This window comes from Impatiens glandulifera, chromosome 6 (genome assembly GCF_907164915.1).
Source record: "Impatiens glandulifera chromosome 6, dImpGla2.1, whole genome shotgun sequence".
Lineage (NCBI taxonomy): Eukaryota > Viridiplantae > Streptophyta > Magnoliopsida > Ericales > Balsaminaceae > Impatiens > Impatiens glandulifera.
In genome coordinates this window covers 4,777,083-4,802,726 of record NC_061867.1, presented here as the reverse complement: position 1 = coordinate 4,802,726, position 25,644 = coordinate 4,777,083, and the positions used below count along the sequence as shown (strand labels likewise).

General features: G+C 30.3%; 2 protein-coding genes and 1 long non-coding RNA gene across 3 annotated transcripts; 1 reads left to right on the top strand and 2 right to left on the bottom strand.

Annotated features, from left to right (window-relative positions):
- Positions 1-2,350: 2,350 nt before the first annotated feature.
- On the bottom strand, positions 2,351-8,515 carry LOC124942977 (F-box protein CPR1-like). Its single transcript, XM_047483543.1, has 5 exons — positions 8,373-8,515; positions 7,042-7,566; positions 6,403-6,951; positions 4,735-4,800; positions 2,351-2,534 (listed from the first exon to the last, which is right to left on the bottom strand). The coding sequence occupies exons 1-5, from the start codon at positions 8,513-8,515 to the stop codon at positions 2,351-2,353; spliced, it is 1,467 nt and encodes a 488-aa protein (XP_047339499.1).
- A 3,038-nt stretch (positions 8,516-11,553) lies between these two features.
- Positions 11,554-13,373, bottom strand: LOC124942976 (F-box protein CPR1-like). Its single transcript, XM_047483542.1, has 4 exons — positions 13,369-13,373; positions 12,162-13,278; positions 11,996-12,031; positions 11,554-11,691 (listed from the first exon to the last, which is right to left on the bottom strand). Exons 1-4 carry the CDS (start codon positions 13,371-13,373, stop codon positions 11,554-11,556), a joined length of 1,296 nt encoding a protein of 431 aa, XP_047339498.1.
- Positions 13,374-16,518: 3,145 nt separating this feature from the next.
- LOC124941117 lies at positions 16,519-18,862 on the top strand. The gene is made up of 3 exons (XR_007099601.1): positions 16,519-16,719; positions 18,483-18,601; positions 18,683-18,862. It is a non-coding gene; the product is annotated as an uncharacterized LOC124941117 (long non-coding RNA).
- Positions 18,863-25,644: the final 6,782 nt, after the last annotated feature.

Here is a 25,644-nt window from a genome sequence, read left to right as displayed (position 1 = left end):
TAAGTACTCAATTATTCTTATAAAATTGTAGAAAGGTTTAAAATCACTTTTGAATGATTTCTTCATTTATTTATTGTAAAATAATTGGAGTAGTTGGAATTTGTTTTTGATTGTATTATTTTGGTTTGTAATTTCTATTGTTTGTTTTTTCGAAGGTTAATAATTAGTATTTTTAGAGTGTTTTGATTGTCATTATTTAATCATAGCTAGAGTTTGTCTAATTTTGATTCATGACCCTCCCACGTTTGGAGGATGGAAGATGCACGCTGTTTTGGAACGACCCTTGATTTGAAAATCAGTCACTAGTTCTCAAGGAGGAATTCCGAGGAGTACATATAAGGAGAGACTTCTTAGCGGTCACGATTAGAGACATAAGAAACGAGCAATGGAGTTTGCTCCTAAGGCGAATAACGGAAGGGCAGCGGATTTTTGAACACATCAACAACATTCAATTTCATGACAAGCCGACATACATTCGTGGGAGGATAAAGAAGAAGGGAAGCTAATTTCCATGAAGGTGTGGAATGCTATTCAGGATAGGGAGCAGGTTGTTGCATGGGCTCCTTTGGTTTGGTCCTCTAAGGTGATTCCGAGATCGCTTACATTTCGGAAAATATTAATCACAAGGGACCGAATAAGGAAGTATATGGAGATTCCGGATGTGAGTTGTCTATTGTGTGAGGGAGTGAGGAGACGATTGATCACTTATCTGGTTGCTGCCCATTTGCTTCGGAACTATGGAAAAATTTTCCTAAGAATATGGAATTACTAGCTTTCCAAGGGAATGTGGGGATGTAAAGGAAGTCGCTTTTCTCTAGGAAAACGGTAAAATATTCCACTCAAATATGTTCAAGTGCGGCTTCAGTTCAATTGTCTATCATATTTTGTGGGAACGGAGTACAAAGAGCATTTTCAAGAGTGCAAAGATCATTTTAAGAATCCGTAGAAGCATTGATGAGACATGGAAAGACTTTGTGTTTGATTGTAGATCAATTATGCAAACATGGAGACGTGTTCCTACAAGTGGGTAAAATTGGAGTTTATGTCAAAGCTGGAAGATCTCTTACAACGAAGTCACCCAAATGGAGAACTTAAAAGGCCAAATAGAACTTTAAAAGTGTGTGTTTGTAACAATTCATTGCTTGTAGACTTTTAAGACGTTTTTCTTAAAAATCATGTCTAGGACTTTCTAGCCTGATACAAATAATTCATTTCGTTTTTTTCCTTTTTTAAGTTTTTTTAATGAAATTATGCTAAGTTGTTTTTAAAAAATATATATATTAAAATCTCACTAATTCAATAAATTTCTTAAGCTTGTGTCCTTATAAAATAAATATCATATTATGTCACTCTTCGTCAAAACTAGGTCATAATAATTCTTGACTAACAAATAAAAAAATCATGCACAATATAATATTAATACTTGTTAAATAGTCTTTTTTTTAACTATTTAACTTATACAAGTAATTTGTGAGAATTAATCAAACTAAATTAGAGAGTATTTGTGCATGAGTAACACCAAAACAATTCATCATTGCTCTAAATAGTTGATAGTTGATATTTGCAATGAGAGATTATCCAAACATTGGAGTTGGAGAAAAATAGAGGTGGATAAAGGCGAGTTTAAAAAAAATCGAATTAAAGAAATAAATAATGAATTAAATTAAAATAAGTTAAGAAAAATAGAATCACGTCACTTTTCTACAATAATATTTGTTTGGTTATCCAAAAATATTTTGATTAATGCATATGGTGACCACTGGTTTTATTGTATTAAAAATAGTTGAATAATGTCTTGACTATTAGATCAGTACAAATGACTATAGAAATCTTGAGAATAGAAAATTGCATCTTCTCTTGTAGTCCAATCAACTTCTAAACTTCGAATTAGACAAATTTGATTTACAATTTCTTTAAAATTGTACTGAAAATGAAAATAATTTGAATTATGATCACCCATACATCATTTCATGAGTTCCATTAGAATTTTTTAATACTCTTTTAAATATTAAAAAAATCTTCATTTGCTCCACTTAGTAAAAACATATAGATAATGTAAAAGAAAGAATTTACCTTGAATATTCGGGTTTAAAGACTAAATGGAAATTTGAAAACACTTTTCATGTTTTCTAAATAATATCAAAATTTTAAAGATGCATGTATCATGAGAAAATAGTATACAGATAAAAATGTACATATTTGATCATTATTCTAGATAACTTGTAGGAATTATAGCACCAACTTGAACCCCTTTGATAAAAAAAATTGTTCCTGCAAAAAACAAAATCTGGAGATTTAAGAGAAATCCATCTTCAACTTCTAAATCAAATTTAACATATATGTATCTAGTTTACTCACATATTATTATCCTCTTTTTCATGAAGATTCTTTTAGCATTAGCATTGGTTACAGCTGCTGCAACATCGACGGAGCTAGACAGACTTTCCACGAAGGTGAGAACTTGAATGAATAGATCCATACCATGAATCATAATTTCTTCAACGGACTCCTGCTCTAAATTATACCGAACAAGCCTGAAAATGTAGCATAAAAAATAGAAATTAGTTTTCTTGCAAACCTTTGTACAAATATTTATGAATTGAGATTTTTCTCATTCTCGCTAAATTTTTTATTATTTAATATAATGATTTTCTTGGTTATAATAGTAGTATAAAAAAAATTATTTGAGAAAATGGATCAACTTAATTCCTAATTCTTGGACTCAATATTGGTTCTCCATTAGATATGACTTTCTTCGTGGAAATTTAAAGGAATTATATCCTTACATGAGACAACCCAATGGATTTACAGAAAGTACAAAAAAGAAGCAAGTTAAATTTAAAATGAGTCTTTATTGCCAAAAAGAAGCCTCAAGACAATGGAAAAGGAGTTTCCAAAACACTACATATATCTATGATTCTATACAATCAACTCATTATCATTAATTGGTTGATTTACTAGATATTTTCATTTATTCCCAACATACCTACATTTTACTTATTACATTTTTTTCTTACTTTTATTGTGTTGAGAATTGTATTAATGCTTCTTTATTTATCATTCATGATTGTTCTTGGATCGGTTATAACATTGAAGATGACGATAATCCAAAGATGATGCAATATTATCAGACAAACTCCTTAGAATTCAATAAATTAAGTATATAATTGAAGAAGACAAATTGTATATCATTTCCTCTATCCACTAAAGTATACCTAACTAGCCCACTTCATTATTGATTGCTCTATATTCACATCAAGAAACCAAAATTAATAATACCTTAGAATTTTTAATCATATTGGTACTCTTTGTTACTACACATAATTCCAAAGAAGATTAAATCTATATAGATAACTTTAGTACAAGTTAGAATAAAAGTAAAATAATAAAAAGTAATAGAATTAGTCATTTTTTTACTTGCATATGAAAACAACTTTACTTTTATTACAATAGAGAGACTTGAAAATAAAAGGTGGAAATTTGAGGATAATATAAAGGAAGAGACTTAACCTTCAATATTCCAATTTAAAGACCAAATGAAGAAATTTGAAAACACTATTTTTAGTATGCAAATATGTAAGGATTTCCTAGATTCATTACCAAATCCATTCATCATTTGATCCATTTCTTCTTCTATCCAATTCAATTCTCTGCATCACTCCACTGCATTGACTTCCTCATTTTTTATTTTCATTTTGAAAATGATCCACGAAAATTAAAGTGACATTAATGCAACGAAAAATGTGTTACATGAAAAATTCATAGAAAAATAAAAAACAAAACGAGAAAAATAAAAATGTAAAATCACCAAGCACGAAGATCTTCCAAAAGAGCAATGAGCTAGATCACTCGTTGAGTCCACGTTCATACCAGATTTCACCTTAGCCAATGTCATGATAATAACATTTTGAATGGACCTCAACGTTCGTCTATAGTTGTCGAAGGTTCTTCAGTTCCGCTCAAGCCAAATAATCCCCACAAAATAACTGGAATAAAAGCCTACCATTTTAGACCAGCCAATTTGACTGCCTCCACCCAAAGTTTCCAACAACCATTAGTTGAACCCTAGTCAAAGTCCAAAGAAGGTTCCAAACCCCCAACCACGGACTCACAATGCAAGAGGAGGTGCGAAACTGTCTCCTCCGCCTTAAGACATCAACATTGACTTGCCATAATAAATCCCTTACACTTAATTTTGTCATCTGTTAAAATACCTCCATGAATAGAAAATGTTTTCAAATAGGCATAGACAAACTAATGGAAAAATTAAATTGGCTTTTGATTCTAGTGGGATAGCAAATAGAAAAATAAACATCCTCTTCATTTAGTTTAGACACCCCTAACTTCAGCAGCAAGAAACAGCTAATAATATTTCAGATACATAAAAAAACAATTGAGATTGTAATGTGAATCCATAAGATATATTAATATCCAATATAAGATAAATTATAGATCTTTAAATGGATTTTTTCACTTCCATTCAAAACTTATTTAAATTCAAAATTCCATTATTTTCATTATGCAATAGGAATACACCATGAATCCAAAGCCTCTAACATTTGATCTGTCTCTTCATCAATTTTCTGCAGCAGTCCACCACCTCCACCCCTTTTCTGTTGAATTCAAATCTTGAATTCAGACTCAACCCCTCTTCAAATCTTGATTCATGTTGTCTACCCGCAAAAAGTTCTCAATATCAATAATTTTCTAAAATTACTAGTGAAATCTAGATACCTGATAGGAATTATAGCACCAAACTGAACCCCTTTTATAAGTAATTGTTCCTGCAAAACCCAAAATCTGGAGAATAAAGAGAAAACATTTTTGTATTTGTAAATCAAATTTGTCTAGTTTACTCACGTATTCATTTTCTCTTCTTCCTTATGATTCTTAGTAATAGGAACATGACTGAGACGAGACTTTCAAGGTAAGTGTGTACTTAAGTTAAATCTTTCATACCATGAACCTTAATTTTCTCAAATGACTACTGTTCTAAATTATGCCAAATAAGGCTCACTGAAAATCAATGTCCAATGTCTTAATTAGAGAATATTTGTGCATAAGGAACAATAAAACAAGCCATCAGTACTCTAAATAGTTCATTTACTTCTGATTTACTTGAAAACACATTTTGTTTGCAATGGTGGTGCAAGAATATCTTGATATATGCATATTTTGACCACTGGTTTTATTTTATTAAGAATAGAAAATTGACATCAATACAAAACACTAGAAATCTTGAAATGAATAGTAAATTGCATCTTCACTTGTAATCCCATAAACTTCTAAATTTCGAATTAGGCACATTTGATTGACAAGTCGCTTATTAAATTGTACTAGTGTGAAAAACTTTACATTATGATCACCCCAAATATACATAATTTTACTCTATTAAAATAAATCATTATCCCCACTTAGTAAAAATATATATAGCTACTGTAAAAGAACAAAATTTACTTTCAATATTCTGATTTAAAGACAGGCTAAATGGAAATCTGAAAACAATTTTCATGTTTTCAATATAAGATCAAATTTGAAAAGAGAACATAATTTCTCATCCAAAACCAAAAAATGTTTTCAAACTAATGGCGAAATGCCTCTTCGATTATATTCCTTTTTAACAAATAGAAAAGTAAAAAAAAAAAAAACTCTCATTTGGTTTGGTGCCTTTTAAGGAGACAATCAGTTTAGAAATCCCTAATTTATGGCTACAACAGCTAATAATATTTCAGAAATGGAGAAAGATTTGAAATTGCAATGTAAAAATGAAAATGTACCATCAAATATAACAGTTTCCAATCTAAAATGGTCTTTGTCACTATCATTCAAAACTTAGTCTAATTCAAAATTACAATCATTTTTAGTATGCAATTGCAATACACCATTGAATCCAAAACATCATTAAGCAGTCATTTACTTTAGCTTCTACCATTTTGATCTGAAACCTTCATCAATTCTCTACATCACTCCACCACCTCCCCGACTTTTCTGTCACAAATAAAAAACACAAATATTGAATTCAGACTCAAACCCTCTTCTAATCTTTGTACATTTTGTCTAACCCGCAAAATGATCTCAGTATCAATCATATTCTAAAATCGCGAACGAATATACATATTAAAGGAATTAAGTGACTTGTATAACACGCAAATTTGGATATCCAAACAATAAATATGATATAAAGGGCGTTTCCAAATAACACATGATCAAATTAGCAAATAGTATACAGAGAAAAGTGCACATATTTGAACATTAATCTAGATACCTTGTAGGAATTAGAGCACCAACTTGAACCCCTTTGATAAAAAATTGTTCCTATAAAAACAAAAATCTAGAGATTTTAGAGAAACCCATCTCCAACTTCTAAATCAAACTTAACATAAATGTATCTATTCTACTCACATGTTATTGTCCTCTTTTTTATGAAGTTTTTTCTTAGCATTGGAATTGGTTACATCTGCGGCAACATCGACGGAGACGAGACTTTCCACGCAAGTGAGAACATCAAGGAATTTTTTCATACCATCAACCCAAATTTCCTCAAGTGAATCATGCTCTAAATGATACCAAACAAGTATCTCAAAATCAAGGTCCAAGAGTACTTTCTTACCACATTTTGAATAGGCAATAGGTTTCACAGTGTAAACGGATGTAAAAGGAATTGTTGGTGATATTGTAACAAATTTTGACCAATATTCACTTTTCCCGCCATATTCCTTTAACAAAAATACATCTACACTCATTGATTGGTATTGATAACTTAATGAAAGACACCCTTCTAAATTATCCAAATATAAAGAAGAATCAAGACCAAAAAACTCTGGTGGTGGAGGAATTACTCTATATTTCTCAGTCCCAAGATCAAAGGCAACAATTGAGCTTTCTTTTTTTGAATCCGATATCACATCTGAGATCCAGTGCATAGCTCCCCCGGCTATTGAATTTCCAGTTCTGTTAAAGTCCGGACAGTGAAGACAATTCTCTGACTTATGCCAGGAATTTCATTTTAAACTATAAACCTTAACCTCAAAATCTTTAAACTGGCTCCCATAAAGTACCACAAGTCTCACCACCTTGTAATCGCCATTGATGTTATCGTAACCAAGTTGATAAACTCGCTCTCGTCGAGTATTTTCTAAGACTTTCTTCTCACTGAAAAATTCAGTTGGTGTGTAAGGCAAGTTTATAGATTTCCTGGTTGAAGGATTCCATAAAATGACATCTCCAATGGGATTCGACATGCAAAGCAAACCATCACAGGAGCCCCAAAGGGTCTCGTAATTCTTATAACACCTCAACGGATGGTTATCAACATCAATAGGTTGAAAAACGGTGTCGTCTAAGGAATCAAAGTCCACCCTATAGGTATCGCCGTCCCACAGGAGGAGGTCGAGGTTGCTCTTGGTTTGGACAGATCGGTTCAGATGCAATTTAACGAAATATGAAGTACTGATTAGGGCAAGCCAGGATTTAGATACACACCTTGAACGGAGCAGACACTTAACAGGCAATCGAGAAAGAATGTTTGCTAGAATCTCATCCGGAAACGGCGACATCTTCTGCAGACTGTACAATGCAAAAAGAAAATGAAATCAGATTATAAGAATTAACACTTCTCACCAAACAGGCATACGAATAGGGTTTCAACTACCTTGGCTTTCCGCAGAAGCTAGGAGTAGGGTTTTGCAGAAGGAGAAAAGAAAATGCTTTGACTTTGTCTTTTTGATTTTGACATAATAAATAATTTATTTGAACAAATGCTTATTTGTTATAAGAATTTTTTTGTTGTTAAAAATTAAAATCAATTAAGTTTGATAAAAAAAAAATATGTAACTTGATCTAAAAATTTATCAAAAAAATCTTTTTTATTTAATGAATAAAAATAATAATTTCACTCTTCATTTTAATTAACCCTTTTAATGTATCTGGGCCACATCTGACATTGACTAATGTATTTGGGTCATCTCTGACATTGACTAATTCATTTGGGCCATTTCTGGCATTGACTAATATATATGGGCTACTTATGCTATTGACTCATGTATTTAGGCTATTTCTGACATTGACTAATGCATCTGGGCCAGATCTGACATTAACTAATGTATTTGGGTCATCTCTGTTATTGATAAATATATCTGGGCCATCTCTGGTATTGATAAATATATCTGGGTCACATCTAGCATTAATTAATGTGTCTGTGCTATTATGGTTTGCAACAATTAGAGTATTCAACTTAAAATGGAGATTTGCTGAGTAGACTTGAATATTTGAGTTACCTAAGAAAATGTTAAACTATATTAGAGACAATTCTGGATCTAGAAGAGAGAGACAAGTGCATTTGGGTCATTCGGCACCGACGAGTGCATCTGGACCATCCGGCACAGGCGAGTGCTTCTGGGCCATCCGGCACCGGCGAGTGCATCTGGGCTATACGATACCGGCGAGTGCATTTCGGCCATCCGGCACCGGCGAGTGCATCTAGTCCATCCGGCACCGACGAGTGCATCTGGGCCATCCGACACCGGCGAGTGCATCTAGGCCATCCGACACCGGCGAGTACTTCTAAGTCATCCGGCACTAGCGAGTGCATCTGGGTCATCCGACACCGACGAGTGCATCTAGGTCATATGGCATTGACAAATGCATCTGTTAAGTTGTCTTATAACAACTTTGGATCAGAGAGAGGAGATAGAATATTTGAGCATTGATTAATGCATTTGGGGAATTTGAGGGAATTCAAGTCAAGGTGGAGATTTGTTGAGGTGTCTTGAATTGATGATGTAAGGAAAGAGAATATTGAACAAAATGAAAGTATATCTTTTTGGTGTGTAATATTGATTTAAGAAAAATAAGATTAACACAAAAGGAAATGTGATCTTTTATTATAGTAATATAACTAGGAAAGTATTATGATAATATTTTGGATATTATTTGCCAAAATATTGTGTTGACCTAGTTGAAGTCTATTTAAAGGTGTAGTCAGACACTTCAAAAGGTTGAAGTCTTTGCCTTGAGAGCATCGTTTTCAGTCCCAGCTTTGTAACTATTAGGGTTTCAGGGGACCGAGTGTTATATAAACTCGTGTCATAACCCTAGTCTGTACTGTTGTAATCTCTGTTCTAATCTCCTAATAAGATTCTCTATTTCTGGTGGACGTAGCCAAGTTTATCTTGGTGAACCACGTTAAAATCTGTGTTGTTCTTTATTGCTTACGTCATCTCACGCGTTCAGTTACAGAAAGAGTGATCCAAATATGGATATATGACATATAATTTAATTCCTACAAACGAAAGACTAAGAAGTAGAAGATGTTGGAAAGACAACTTGAATTGAAGATATATTTTCAAGATCACAATGTGATTTATAAATAGTGAATTAGTTTCCGGGGATGAGATTTGGTTGGTATTTTGGAAAGTTTTCATTTTGTTTCGAAAAATTCTTAAATGTATCACCTATCAAAATATAATAGAGATGACCATCCACTTTTTAGAAATGTATATTATTGCACACAAGAACATCAATTGTTTTATCAAAATCATCTTGTTATTACCAATCTTTCTCTTATACAATTCTTCAAATTTAATGCAAAGAGTATGAGTATCAGTAATATAAATCACATGGTTCAGAACATTGTCATAAACTCATTGAGTAATATAACCACATATTTGTCAATGCAAATAATTCCAATAATCCACACTTTTTTTCTGCAGAATTGACTGAAGAAAACACTAGCAAGTGAAAACTTTTCAAGTACAAAACAATCTTTCATTTTTCCCTTCCATATATTATGATTATAATCATTCAAGCTCACCATTTTAGATGTGTTAGTCTCCATCTTTATACTCAAATACAAAATCAGACTTTGATACCAGTTTCTTGGAAAAGGTATTCTTCGTAATAGAATAATTTCCCATTTAATTGAGTAGGAAGGTTAAGCATTAAAAAATTAAATTAGAGACAATGCAAAAAAAAAATTAGCGTGGAAAACCTATACAAAATGGGAGTAAAAACCATGAGACATGTATAAACAAGTTAACATTCCACAATCATCAATAATGTACAAAATGGGAGTAAAAACCATGAGACATGTATAAACAAGTTAACAATCCACAATCATCAATAATGTTACCAGTAATTGTTCACTCTAGATATAACTAAACTAGAATCTAATCAATTAAATCAAGATCACGTAACAATTTTGACAAATAACAAGAAATAGAAAGATTAACCAATTATACAAAGTCTGCGATGATGGAACTTCTTTCAAAACACTCAAAATCCGCTTTCAAACATTTTAATAATTTGTGGGATGTAGTATTATAGATTGCAAACCTCCTATATTTTTAACAAATTTAGGTGATGTTTTCTCAAAATCCATCAATCACTATTGTCACATGAATCGGCCAAAGTCATCACATGAGCTCTTAGTATCATCATAAAACGTTCATCTTTCATAACAGATTGAGAAAGATCATGCATAAGATCGTGCATCTTACACGTGTAAGTAAGATGTTCGTACTATTTTAAATTATTATTTTTATCTTGTAAAAAGGATATCCAACCCAACTCATTCCAAATTGCATTTCCAATATCGGTTTTCATTTAGCGGGAATTAAACTATGAATCATCCCACATTTGAATCAATTTATCTTTTTGAATGAGGACTTTCATCTTGAAGAAAGGATATCCACAAGACAACTCATTCCAAATTGGATTTCCAATATCTTCTACCTTCTTGGTTTTCATGACCCAAGAATTAAATCTTGGGTCATTCACATTTGAATTTTGAATCAATTTCTCTTTTTGAATGAAATAGAGGATTAATCTAAAAATTAGAGTTATAACGGACTTAATTAATGTAATGTTAAACTTTAGCTTTAATTCTTCTATTTGGACCATATCAAAATTTCACTACATTCAAAGATGAAATTAGAAGGAGTAGATTAATGTTCTATTTTTATTTTATCTCTATATATAATTTATTAAATACAATGTTAATTGGACAAATTATTAAATATTTAATTCTCAAATTATATTTATATTGAATTTTCAGATAAACTTAACTACTCAGGTTAAATAAATATTTTATTGATCGATGAAAAATAAATTAGATGATGTTAATATGATAAATTTTAAATTTTGTACCTTCAATCAAACAAAAATAAAATTATTTTAAATATCAAATAGATAATTAATTTGACATTTATATATTATGAAGATGGCAATTAAGTTAGAGAATTATATAATAAATTAAGAAAATGAGATTCAATTGGTTTAGAATTAAATAAATATATATATATATATATATTAAAAAAGTTATATGAAAATAATTAGAAAATAAAAAATTTGTGGAATAAAATATAGCAGAAAATTATAAAAAGATTAGGGCTAAATATGAATAAAATATAGCATTGAAAAGGAACATTGTTTTTTCTGGTGGGCTTAACCCACCTACTCCCATGGCAGTATTAATCTCTGAATGACAGTAAGAAAAACATATTCTCAAATAGTAAAATATATTAGTCTCTAAGTGACAGTAAGAAAAACATATTCTCAAATGGTAAAAAAACATATCTCACATATTCTGAATGCCAAAGCCATCACTTGAGCTCTTAGATTCCCATATCTCACATTTCCTAGATTCATTGCCAAAGCAGTCATTTTACAGTCCACCTCCATTTCTTCATCTCTCTGTTAAAAAAACACAAATCTTGAATTAAGAGTCAAACCACTCCTCTATCTTGGTTCATGTTGTCTCAAATTCTCAATATCAATCATATTCTAAAACCGGGACTTGTATAAGACAACATTTGAGCATATTTGGAAATACTTTTGTTATGATCTTATTTCATCCACATGATAAATATGACATAAAATGTGTTTTCAAATAATGCATCGTCACAATTAGATTTATATCAATTAACAATTGGAAAAAAAAAAAGAGCAAATACATTTGTATACAGAGGAAAATACATATATACCTTGTAGGAATTACAGAACCAACTTGAAACCCTTTGATAGGAAATTTTTCCTGCAAAACCCAAAATAAAATTTGGAGATTAAAAAGAAACCCATTTTGGATTTGTAAATAAAATTTAACATATATCTATTTACTCACATATTCGTGTTGTTTCTTTTCGATGATTCTTAGCATTGTTTACAGCTTCTGGAACATTGAAAGAGACTAGACTTTCCAAACAAGTGACTACTTCAAATAATTGGTCCGTGTCATGTTCTCTAATACCTTCAAGTGCCTGTTGTTCTAAATTATACCAAACCAGGCACTCAAAATCAATGTTCAAAAGTACTTTCTTACCGCATTTTGAATAAGCAATAGTTTTCACGATGTGAAAAGGGTCAGAAAAATATGCTGGTGGTAGTGAAATTATTTTAGTCCAATATTCATTTTTCCCACCATATTCCTTTAACACATACACGTCCACATTCATTGAGCAGTAATGACAACTTAAAGAAAGACATCCTCCTAAAGTATTCAAACATAAACAGAATAGAGGACCTGGGTTGTATTTTGGATGTGGAATTATTCTGTATTTCTCTGTCCCCATATCAAAGGCAACAATCAAACTTTTACTTTCCGATTCTGATTCCACAGTTGGGACAGTTGAGATCCAATGCATAGCTCCTCCGGCTATTGAATCTCTAGTTCCGCAAGAGTTCGGATAGTGACGAAATTTCTCCGCCTTATGCCACAAATTAGTTTTCAAGCTATAAACTTCAATCTCGAAATTGATGAAATCTCCATTAACATCTGTTTTAAACACCACAAGTCTCACCACCTTATAATCATCATTGATTATGTCGTAACTGAATCCGTAAGTATGCTCTTGAAAAATGTCAGGATGTTCTGTCATCCGAAGTGGTGAGAAAGGGAGTTGTTTAGACTTCCTTGTGGATGGATTCCATATATAGAAAATGCCCATGGAAGTTGACATGCAGACCAATCCATTACTAGTGCCATGGAGTATGGACCCATCCTTAAACCTAAAAGGACTGTAATCGACTATAGTCGGAGGAAGATCGTGGTCATCGATGAAATCAAAATTCAAACGGTAAAGATACTCATCCCACATGAAGAGACTAAGGTTGTCCTTGGTTTGAACAGATCGGTTCAGATGCAATTTGATAAAATATGGGCTAGTGATTAGGGCAAGCCAAAATTTAGATACACACCTTGAACGGAGAAGACACTTAACAGGCAATCGAGAGAGAATGTCTGTTACAATCTCATCCGGCAGCAATGGAGACATCATGGACAAACTGAAAAACCCAGAAAGAAATGAAAAACATAATCTTTTAGAATGTAACCTAGATTATATATGATGATTACAAAAGGAAAATATCACTTACATCATGGCGAAATAGTAAGAACAGAGCAATGTGGTGAAACAGAAGAGAAGAGAGTGGAGTGGTGAGAAAGTGAGTATGAGGGATTTGTTTAGAAAGAAAACAAATATTTTTTCATCGGTTTCTCCGGGAGGACAATTAGGTCATTTCTCATAATTGAGTTAAAATGCATCCCGACAAATTTCAATTTAAGTCACGGGAATGACAGTTTAAATTAGGGTTTTACAGCTGGAAATATGTTTTTATTATTACACTGATCTATCGCACAGGTGTTTTGATAAATTCACATTATCAATTTAGATAAATTCACATTATCAATTTAATAGGAATAGTGTAACGAATAAATTTGAATGGTTAATAATATTTTTGGTTATCAGGATAAAATACCGTTTTTATTTTAAACTCTAACAATTAAATCACTAATTTAATTAATTATTTTATAAATTAAAATATTAAATTATTTATATTTAATAAATTATTATATTAATAAAAATTAATATTAATATATATATTTAATATTTATTTTATTACATTATAAAATTTATTTCAAATAAATTAAATTAAGAAATTATTTCATTTAAAAAAAATATAGTATTTTTATTAAATAAAAAAAAATTATAATCAACTATATCATCTAATATAATATTTAAATTTTAAATACTTCAAATAAATAAATAATTATACAAGAAAATAAAGTTTAATATATTTAAATAAAAAAATATTAATTAATTTATAAAAATATCATCTAGATTAAATATTTATAAAATAATTTATTCAATTTTTTTTAATATAAACTATCTCTAAACAATTTTTTAAATAAATATTCAAATAAATAAATTATTTTATTTAAAAAATCATATTAATTATATTAAACAAAAATAAATTTATAATATAATAAAACTATAACATATTATATTATACATTTGTAATGATTAAGCATTTTTGAAAAGTCACACATTAAACTTATAAAAATAAATCAATAATATTAATATAACCGGGTATCGGGTTTGGGTTTCGCATACTCCCCATCCTCGATCCCGTACCCGACCGGGTACCTTCTCCTTCTCCCTCTCCCCATGCCCGACCCCGACCCCGATTTAAAATACCCGAACCCGACTATCGGATACCCACAGGTATCGGGCATACGGGTACCCATTGCCATCTCTATTCAAGAGTTTAAAAACTTGGTCAGCAGTAAAATCAATCTGAAATCGCGAATTAATACCGTATACCGTGAACTCGTCAAACTCGTTTAAATCGGTAACATCGACCCGATTTTTGTATTTTTAGCTATTCTCCTCTCTTGTTGAATGCTCATCTATTCTCTGAAGACTACATAGTTAGATTCTTCAAGCTACAATCACTACAACAAAACATATCTTTGGCGATCCTTATATGCCAACGTATATTAAGCGTTGCTAAAAATAAAATAAAAAAAACTTTTGCCAACTTTTATACATACACCAACCTTTATTAATTTTTTTTATATATAAATAGAGAACTTCATACTTTAACCATTATAAATTTTAATATTTTTTATTTTTTAACATTATAAATATTTTATTTCATTATTTTAATATTTTAAATTATTTTGACTTATAATCTTATTAACTTTAAAATTTAATTATTAATTTTATTAACATTCAAATTTAATTATTAATTTTTTATAACATAATTATTAAATTTCATTATTAAATTTTTTATAAACATTTATACTTTAATTAATTATTATTTAAATTTAATTAAATAAAAAATAATACAAATTAAATGTTATATTAAATTTATGAATAAAAATTAACCTATAATTTTTTTTTAAATTAGAAACCAATATTCCAATTTCTTTTCTCTCTTAAACCCTAATCAGACCCTCATCATCAGACTCACTGTCAAAACAAACGGAAGTCGCTCACTTTGAGTTCCCTTTCTCTCGGAAAAATCACACTCTGAATTGATTAGAAGAGAAGACGAGTTCTTGTTCTACAAATGCCAGCAGTGGTAGCGTAGAATCAAAGGGCGAATTCACAGACACAAAGAACAAAACTTAGTGGACAGATAGAGGCGTCAGATCGTTGTGCTTCATGTTGTTTTTCTCCTAGATCACTCTACAATTTCTTTATGGTTCGTTACCTTTCTCAAATCCCCTATCTTCTCTTCTCTTTCTACAAACCATTGCAACTCAACAAGGATTGTTGCGTTCTTCGTTGACCTTGTTATCTAATTTTAGGTTAACATTTGATGATATGTTTTTCTAAGCTTCTTTACTTCTAATTTTACAATTATGTGATCTGGTACTAGTATGTTATATATATATATATTCTGATCTCTACCTTCGGATTATATGTGGATTGTATTTCTCTGCAATTTGTATTCACAAAATCAAAGACTATTATGCTCTTCTCCTTTCTGTCAATTGAGTGATTCACACACTAATAACTGTCCATAAGTTTGAACTTTTTCAACTCAATAATGATTTACTAACTGCTACTTAACTACTAATTGAATTACTGAACTTCTAACTGAAATGCTGAATTACTAACTGAAAGCTGAACTTCTAGCTTATTTACTATCCTTGTTGACGCGGCTAACTGCCACTCAACTTATTCCAGGGTTAGTTTCCTTGGAATTACACATTTTTCATTTTATTTAAAGAATTTCTCAGGAGAAAACCTTATTCTGACTCTTCAATATTGTGTAGTTCTGGTGAAAATTGCATCATGGTATATTTGCCCTTTTAGAAAGTTAATGTATAAATATGTGCTTTTCCCATTTTAGAAGTATGATGATTCTAGTATGAATATTCATCTCATATATTTTGGGATATTTTAAATAATTTATTGCAGGAAAATGGCTCTGAAGAATCAAAGATAAGAACTGACGCCATCTTTGGCAGAATCTTCCATGATCCATCTAAAGCAGAAGATGGCCTTCACAAGCTGATCTTGTTGAAGGATTGTGGAATTTATTCTGCATTAGAACATATGTTAGATGAAGGGGTTTTTGAGAATTATTTAATAACAAGAGTAAGTTATCCAATCAGCGTAGTTCTTTATATTATGTTTGAGGTTACATTTCAGTGCAGTCGTTCTTCCTTGAAACCGTTTATTAGCTAAGGACATAAAGTCATGGTTTTGACTTGATCACTCCTGAAATTCAACAAGGCAAAAAGGAAGAACTATGCCGTTTATTAGCTAAGGACATAAAGTCATGGTTTGAGGTTACATAGAAGTATGTTTTGATGACCCATCCCATGCCAATACTTACAGCTCCATAAGTCTTAATCATGTAGGATGATGGAAACAACGGACAACAATTAGTGGGACAGAAAATAAGATTATGGTCGCCGCTTCATAATTGGTTAGCATTTGCTTCTCTTAACTCTTATTCTTAGAAAATGGTTCAATGACCTTTTGTGATAGTCTTAAATTTTGTTCTCAGCTATTTCTCAGCGGATGTGGACGTGTTAGATCCTCAAAATAAGAAGCATAAGGTTTTTGCCACTCTAAATTCTTAATTGCTAGAAAATGGGTATATATATGTGCTTCATGCATAGATAAGGAATGGATTCTCTTATAAAATAAAATGATAAAATTTCTAGTAATGAGATATTCTCATCCGTGGAAGAAACAGGATGAAAGTTCTGTGCATCCTGTTATTATTGGTGATTATGTAATAAGCCTTTAGAAAGTATTCTAGAAAAAAGAGTTGCAATTATGCTTGATTTGGTTTAAATAAAGCTTCACAAATATAAAACATTCCACACAGCCTAAATCCTAAATCCTAAATCCTAAATCCTAAATCCTAAATCCTAAATCCTAAACAGCTTAAAAATAATTCCAAATCAATTCAATAGCTTTCTGGAACTGTTATGCAAATATTTATATATCTCTGAAAGTCACTACAGAGTGCAAATTCCCAGGGCTGCTTCAGTCCAGTCCTTGTGTAGTTTTTCTTCTTTTAAATGGTCACGAAGGCTCAAACCCACAACCATTCAGTCCTTGTGAAGTGCTCTGGATTTTTTTTTGTTACTGCCTTTTTTATGTTCCATTTCTATTATTGATATAGATATATTTATGAGATTTTCTTATTACATACAGATGACTAAAATTATTGTCTAGTTTATGCTCTTTCCTATGTTGTAATCCATCCTTTTAAGCTCCTCTACAATTTTTTGCTTCAGATGTCCTAGCCTATCTTTTGTAGATTACATATGAGAATGGGGAGGTTGAAGTGCTTAGTTTAGATAACGAAAGCTGGGATTCTATACTAAATAACTCCCTTTTGGACAACGTACGTGGAAGTTTGATGATTGTGTGTTACTTGTAGAGTTATACTTTTAGCAACAGAAATGTTTATGTTGTTTAGTTTTAGTTATTGATGCAACTTGGGAAGAAAATAAATTATGGATTATGTGTATCCTTTCCTCAGTGATTAAAAGAACAACCACATCCTCAAACTCCCTGAATATATGTATCTTTGGAATTTTTTTAGGTAAGTTATTTGAAGCATTTAGATACCAAACACATTAAACATACTTCTCAAGGGAAATAATGAATGTTCAATGCTATTCAGTTCTTATTTTATTGTTCATGGGACACAGTTGATGATGATTTCTATTGGGAAAAATAATTTTGTTGTTGTAGACAGTTACAGTTTTGATAGAATGCAGCTTTGTCTTGTAAGTCATTTGACACAAAATGACTGTTGGCTGGCAATAGATTTTCTTTTAAATTTTTTTATGGAAATAATTTAGACATTCGTCCCTGTTTCAAATGTTTTGGTGAATAACTTTTCTCAAACTGCACTGGAAACATTACTACAATTGTTTAAATTAATCCCATTTGGATGGACTGTATTTATGGTGTCGTGACCTGATTTTTAGTAAGTCTATTAACAACTGTATGATGCATTAACACAGGCCTTGTATGATGCATTAACACAGGCCTCGAAGAGTCATTACTAATTTCTTTGACCCCCCTGTAAGAGTCTATATTGATGACATCTACTAGAGTAGCTTCTAGTTTATGTTTGCTCAGTTTCTGTTTTGTTCTATTATATATCAAATAATCCAACAGATTTATCTACTAATAATAATAAGAGGTATTTTATGTGTTCAATAGGGATGCTAAACATGAACCAGTTGTTGATTTGGGGCGATTTGTTAGGGCTGTTGATTACCAATGAGATGGTTCACACTTCGCCACTGCTGGTGCTCAACTAGACATTTGAGACCCAATAGGTGTTAATCTCTTTTTTTATCTCTTTCATCGAGCATTTGGATGATGTGGAAATCGAATTGGCTGTTGTTTCGTGTAAATAGGTCCCAGCCAGTAAACAGGTTTGAGTGGGATAAAGACATAGTTATATTTTCTGAAGAACCAAATGTTTTGGCAACATCAAGAAGGTAGGTATTTTTAGATGAATGATTTAAAATATGTATTGATTGAACCATATATAGTCTTATAAATTATGTTGATCAAATAGAATTGTTGGTTCATTAATTTTATTTTATTTTGGGTTTAGTAATCGTAGCATTGCGTTATATGATTTGTAGATGTCATCACCAGCTAGGATGCTCATTATAATGGTAATTCTAAAAAAAGTTGTTCTCTAATAGTTTTTATTATTTTTTGTTAAATCAAAAGGCACGGTTCTTTGTAGCACTTATAATATTTTATTATTTATTTTTGGAGAGATAAGTTATTATACATGGTTGGTTGCATATTAGAACAAATTCTATGAAGCTTATAAACATCACAATTGTAAGTGCAATATTTAGATATATTTATTTGAACTTGATAATATTTGTTGGGTGATTAATGATTCATCTTTGTTTATCATATCACCCCATTAATATTTAATGGTTTTGTTGGTGAGCAGCTTTCCGACAAGCCCATTAATATTTAATGGTTTTGTTGGTGAGCAGCTTTCCGACAAGAATAGTGATCATCTCAGGCAAGAGTTCACTTGAAGTTGAAAATAAATGGGAATTTAATGTTTTTTTATTTGAACATTAGAATATTATTAAAAACTTGTATTATGATAATTAATATTTATTATTTGATAATGATATTATTTTATGAGAAAATTTATCTTTCTTTTGTTATTATTTAAATTGTTTTTAATGAATAGAAAGGGATTTTTAAATGTTTTTAATGATTTTTTAATTTAAAAAAAATACAAACAAAATTAAATAGGTTTTGGCGACGCTTAAATTCATATTACCGACGCTTAACTAAGCGTGGTAAGAACTTGTGCTCACCCTGCTTATAGCGACGTAAAAATAAGGGTCGGTGATATTTTTGACGACGCTTTTAAAGGTTGGCAGAAGTTTTTTAAGGGTCGCAAAAGGTCTTTTTTGTTGTAGTGAATCATTTGTCAATAATAGAATGTGAAACAAGAGATCGTTAGTAAAGGAACAAAATCAGAAACAATGGAGGAAAAAAAGTGAAAGTAAAAAGAGGAAACAATGGAGGAAACAATGAGAACAATGAAAGAGAACAATGGAGGAGAGGCGTATTTAGAGGCCGTCATGAGAAAAAATATAATTGGAAAGGAAGCAATTAGGGTTATCCTATTAAATAATAATAATAATAATAATATATATATATATATATATATAATAAATTATTTGGAAAGATAAAATAATTTAATTATTAATTTTTATTTTGATGAATTAGTTTATAATTGATTTATTTTTATAATTTAAGTATTTAGTTTTTATATTTTAATTTCATTTTATGATATTTTATATTATAATAATTTAACAACAAATATTTTAAATACAATAATTATGATACATAAATTTTATTTATTTATAATAATATAAGTTTCTTAATATATTGATTAATTTTTAATAATAATCAATTATTTATCTATATTTAGATGAATTAATTTTATTTTAAATTATTTATTTGCTTTTATGTAAACTCTTACGATTTTGTGTAAACTCTCGATTTTACGAGTTTATTATACGTAAACTCTCGATTTTACGTAAACTCTCGATTTTGACAGCCTTGCACATATTATCCGTAAAAATTCCATCGCAAATAATGCTCCATCCAAAGAACGAGATATTGGTTGGAATATTTAACTCCTAAAGTTTTTCCCAACAAAAATTATATGAATTCATCTTAGCAAAAAACTTGTAACAATACCCCACATAAAAACTATCAATGTCTTGCCAACGCATACTATCTTGTTCAGACAGAGACACTTGTTTGTGTCCTACCAAAAGTAAAATTCTATTATGAGACAAACTCTCCATAATGTTTATTCTTATATCTAATTCGGCTAGTGAAACCACTTGATCCATGATCAAACATGTCCTTAACTATGTGACTTCTACATATAACAATGGAAGCAAGCTCAGGATGTGTGGTAACTAGACTTTTGATACAACACCAATTGTCGTCCAAAAAACCGATTGAAAATCATCCCCACAATGAATTTAGATTGCTCACGAAAACTATTCCACATAAAATAAATTTCATTCCAAATGCTACACTCTGTTGGATAATTAGACATTTTTGTGAACCAACCAGACCAATCGTAGTCATACTTACATTTGATCATCGATGCTCAAAGACTATTCGGTTCTGTTGCAAATCTATAACACTATTTTAAAATAGCCTTATTAAAGTAAATAAGATCTCGAATATTTAAACATCATTGATTTTTAAAACATTTAACTTTATCTCAACTAACTAAATGTTAAAATGATGAGTTTGAGGATCCCATATAAATTTACACATTATTCTCTCTAATTTTATCGCTAAATTTATGAGAATAATGAATAATGAAATTATATATACGTGGAGATGAATCATGATTATTAATATTTTTTAATATTATAATAATTTAGATAGAATAAATTAACGAAGAGAACATGATATAAGTAATTAAATTTTTTGACATGAATTACCAATTAAGTTGACCAATTCATCTATTATCGATTCAATATTGAAGTATTAGTCATTAAAATTATATAAGTGGACAAATCTTGGTAAAATGTGTTTAACTTCGTTCAATTACTTTTTAAAATCATAGTTTATTTTTAAACCCTTCAATTATTACCCTAACATTAGTATAAGACATTTATGATGAAAAAACTTTTAGTCCTTAAACAATACGTTTTTCACTTATAAAAACTCTTGTAATCACTTCCTCCTATTGAGTTTTATTAAATAAATGACTAAAAGTCATTTAAAAAAAATCAACCTTTTTGCTGCAACAGCTAATAATATTTCAGAAATGGAGAAAGAATTGAGATTGCAATATGAAAATGAAAATTTACCATAAGATAATAGTCTCCAATCTAATATGAGTTATAGATCTTGAAATGGTCTTTGTCACTGCCATTCAAACTTATTCTAATTCAAAATTCCAATGTTTTTAGTATGCAATAACAATACACCATGAATCCAAAAGCAAGCATTAAGCAGTTATTTACATAACTTTACTTTACTTTAAAGCCTAACATTTGATCTGTTTCTTCATCAATTTTCTTCAGAACTCCAGAACATCCATCCTTTTCTGTGACAGAAAAAAACACAAATATTGAATTCAGACTCAACCCCTCATCAAATCTGGCTTATTGTTGTCTGACCGGCAAAAAGTTCTCAATACTCTAAAATCGCGAATGAAAAGACATGTTAAAGGGAATGAAGTGGCTTGTATAGCACGGCAATGACCATATTTAGAAATACTTCTATATATGGATCTCATCTGGATTCACGTGGTAAATATACGATAAATGCGACAAAAAAATGTGTTTACAAATAATACATAATCATATTAGGCTTAATCATCAAAACTCAAAAACTTTCTCTTTATACTAATCCACCATTGTAAAGATAATGAGCAAAATAGTATAAAATACATAAATTTGATTATTAATCTAGATACCTTGTAGGAATTATAGAACAACCTTGAACCCTTTGATAAGTAATTGTTCCTATAAAACCCATAATCTGGAGATTAAAGAGAAACTCATTTTCTATTTGTAAATAAATTAATTTATGTTTACTCACATATTCATTTTCTAGAGTTCGAGTGGAGGGACATGATTTTTTTATGGAAATGCACTAATTCGAACTAGAAGGCGAATACTCACTTGCGAAATAAATTGGTTGCGAAATAAATTGGTTGATATTTCAAGATGATGCATCCCCAAGAAGTCACTCAATCTATTGATTTCAAGCTCTTTAAATTTCTATTGATAGTATAATTGGTTATTTGTAATTCATTGTATTTTTATTTCTAATTGTTGTCTAATTTTTCATCTAATTAATTTAAGACAAACGTTTGTTTTTGCCTTAATCTCTAAGCTCATGTGAATTTTCCCCTTTCCAAAAAAAATATTTTAACTTTTATTTGTTCCTATAAATAATTCTAACATTTAAAAGTAAAGTAGAGTTTAATGGTTTTAACTTGTATTAGAAAAACAAATTTACATTGTAGAATCTAGAGACATAAGAGGTGAAAATGTTCTGGAAGAGAATCGACATTCAAGATTCCAATTTTAAAGACCAAATGGAGATTTGAAAACATTTTTTTTTATTTTTGGTTATTGTCAAAAATCCGAAAACAGGAAATTTTCATCGAATCAAGATTTAATATAGGAATCCAGATTCTCATCTAAAAAAAAATATATATATTTCCAAATACCAAACTAATGGTTACCTATTGATTCTAGTGGTATAGAAAATAGAAAAATAAGTATTCTCTCCATTTGATTTGGTGCCTTTTAAGGAGATGATCGGTTTAGACAACCCTAACTTATGGGCTGCAACAGCTAATAATATTTCAGAAATGGAGAAAGATTTGAATGAATAGTTCCATACCATGAACCCTAATTTCCTCAACTGACTCCTACTCTAAATTATACCGAACGAAAGCCTCTGAAAATGTAGCATAAAAAATAGTAATTACTTTTTATTCATTATTTGATATAATTGTTTTCTCGGTAATAATAGGAGTGTACAAATTTGAGAAAATGAATCAACTTAATTCCTAATTCATTTCAATGTTAGATTTTGGTCTAGCTCGTTCGAGAATATGTAGAAAGTCAATTGAGAAATAAAATCAATCATCAATGGTCAGTGCCGCCAAATGTGGTGGATGATGTTGATGTGGGCCAAAATCAAATATTGCGGTTTTTATGAGACAACGCGCAAGACATTAATGATGAGGATCCAAACAAGATGTGAATACGACAAACTCCTTAGAGTTGAATAAATTAAGTATATATAAACTCCTTGATGTTGATGGTACTCTTTGTTACTGTAAACAAAGAAGATTAAATCTATATAAAATAACTTTGGTACAAGTTAGAATAAAAGTAAAATAATAAAAAATATATGGATAATAAAAGTAATAGAATTAGTATTTTTTACTAGAATATGAAAAAAAAAACATTACTTTTATTACAAAAGAGACTAAAAATAAAAGGTGTAAATTTGAGGATAATCTAAAGGAAGAGACTTAACCTTCGATATTCCAATTTAAAGACCAAAGGAAGAAATTTGAAAACACTATTTTTAATATGCAAATATGTAAGAATTTCCAAGATTCATCGCCAAATCCATTCATCATTTTATTAATTTCTTCATCCATTCAATTCAATTCTCTACATCACTCCACTTCCTCCCTCATTTTTTAAAATGATCCATTAAAATTAGAGTGTCGTTAAAGTAACGACAAATGTGAAACGAGAAAAAATAAAAAAGTAAAATCATCGAGCACAAAGATCTTCCAAAAGAGCAATGAGTATGAGATCACTCGTCGAGTCCACGTTCTTACCAAATCTCACCTTTAGCGTCTCAATCTATGTCTTTCAATAGCCATACTGGCGATCTCTCGCATAACCAATTGAACAACATACAAATTTCACAAAAGAAACCATTTATCATCAAGGCGTCTATTTAAAAATTTTACCTTTTATATTTTCACAATTGACTAAGGTTTGAATTTTTTCATAAATTTGCAATTTAATAATATTTCATTAAAAAAAATATACTAATAGAACAATCTTTAAATTTGGAACTCAAGCTTCAAATGAAAAAATCTTTTCATTATTCACGGGTCAACAAAACGTAGCATAATAAAGGAAGAAACTTAACATTAAACATTCCAGTTTAAAGATCAAATGTAGATTTGAAAAGTTTTTTTTTTCAAATATATATGATGTAAATCTACATCAAATCAAATTTATAGACAAAACTTAACGAGACATAGATTCTAACATTGGAATCCAGATTCTCATCAAGAAAAGAATATGTTTTCAAATAGTCCAATTCCAAACTAATGGAGAAATGCCTCTTGATTCTAGTAAGATAGCAAATAGAAAAATAAGGTTTCTCTCCATTTGGTTTATTGTCTTTTAAAGAGATGACCAGTTTACACAAACCTAACTTTTGAAAATAATCTTCAAATTGAATCAGTATGCAGGGTCTACGTTTCATGTTTGATTTGGAGATGGGAGTTAGACGAAATCTGGTATGATCCATGATACGAAGGAACATCATACCTTTGAAAATGTTAGAATTAGAAGAAAATACCTTAATATAGCACCTAATAGAGTGAAGGATGATGAATGTAATGACCTTTTGAGTCTTATTCCAGAAGGAAAAAAATATTTAATGAAATCAATCAAATTACGTTTAATGATCGAATTGATTTGCATGTGTTGGAAGGTGATTGTTAATAGCGCGCAGGCTCATTACTAGGCTAGCATGGCCGCTTATACGCAGCAGATGACAGTTGATGGAGTGGGCTCATTGTGTTTGGTCTCCTAAAATTATACCCCAGCATCGAATTGTCCTTTGGTTGGCGTTTAGACAAAGACTCATGACAATGGATAGGATAAACAAGTTTATGACCTCCATGTAAAAGATGTGTACTCTGTTCGAACAACGAGGAAACAATAGCTCATATCCTCGGGGAATGTATATATATTAAGGCACTTTGGAAAAAATTTGCTAATAACTTTAGTTTCTGTATCTTTCCCGAGGATTGGAATCTTACTAATATATTCATATGTTTATATGGAGCAATAGTGTATCAAATTTGGGTGGAAAGAAACTCTAAAATATTTTCAAGGGCTGGAAGGAATGAAGAATAGATTTGGAATGATGTTGTCTTTGATGGCCTAGCCTTAATTCATACATGGTGAAACATCCCTATAACTTCGACTAATTGGGAACTATGTCAACAATGGAAAATGACATTCGAGGAAGTCATAAAAACTCAAACGTATAGGACGAAATGAAGTGAAATTGC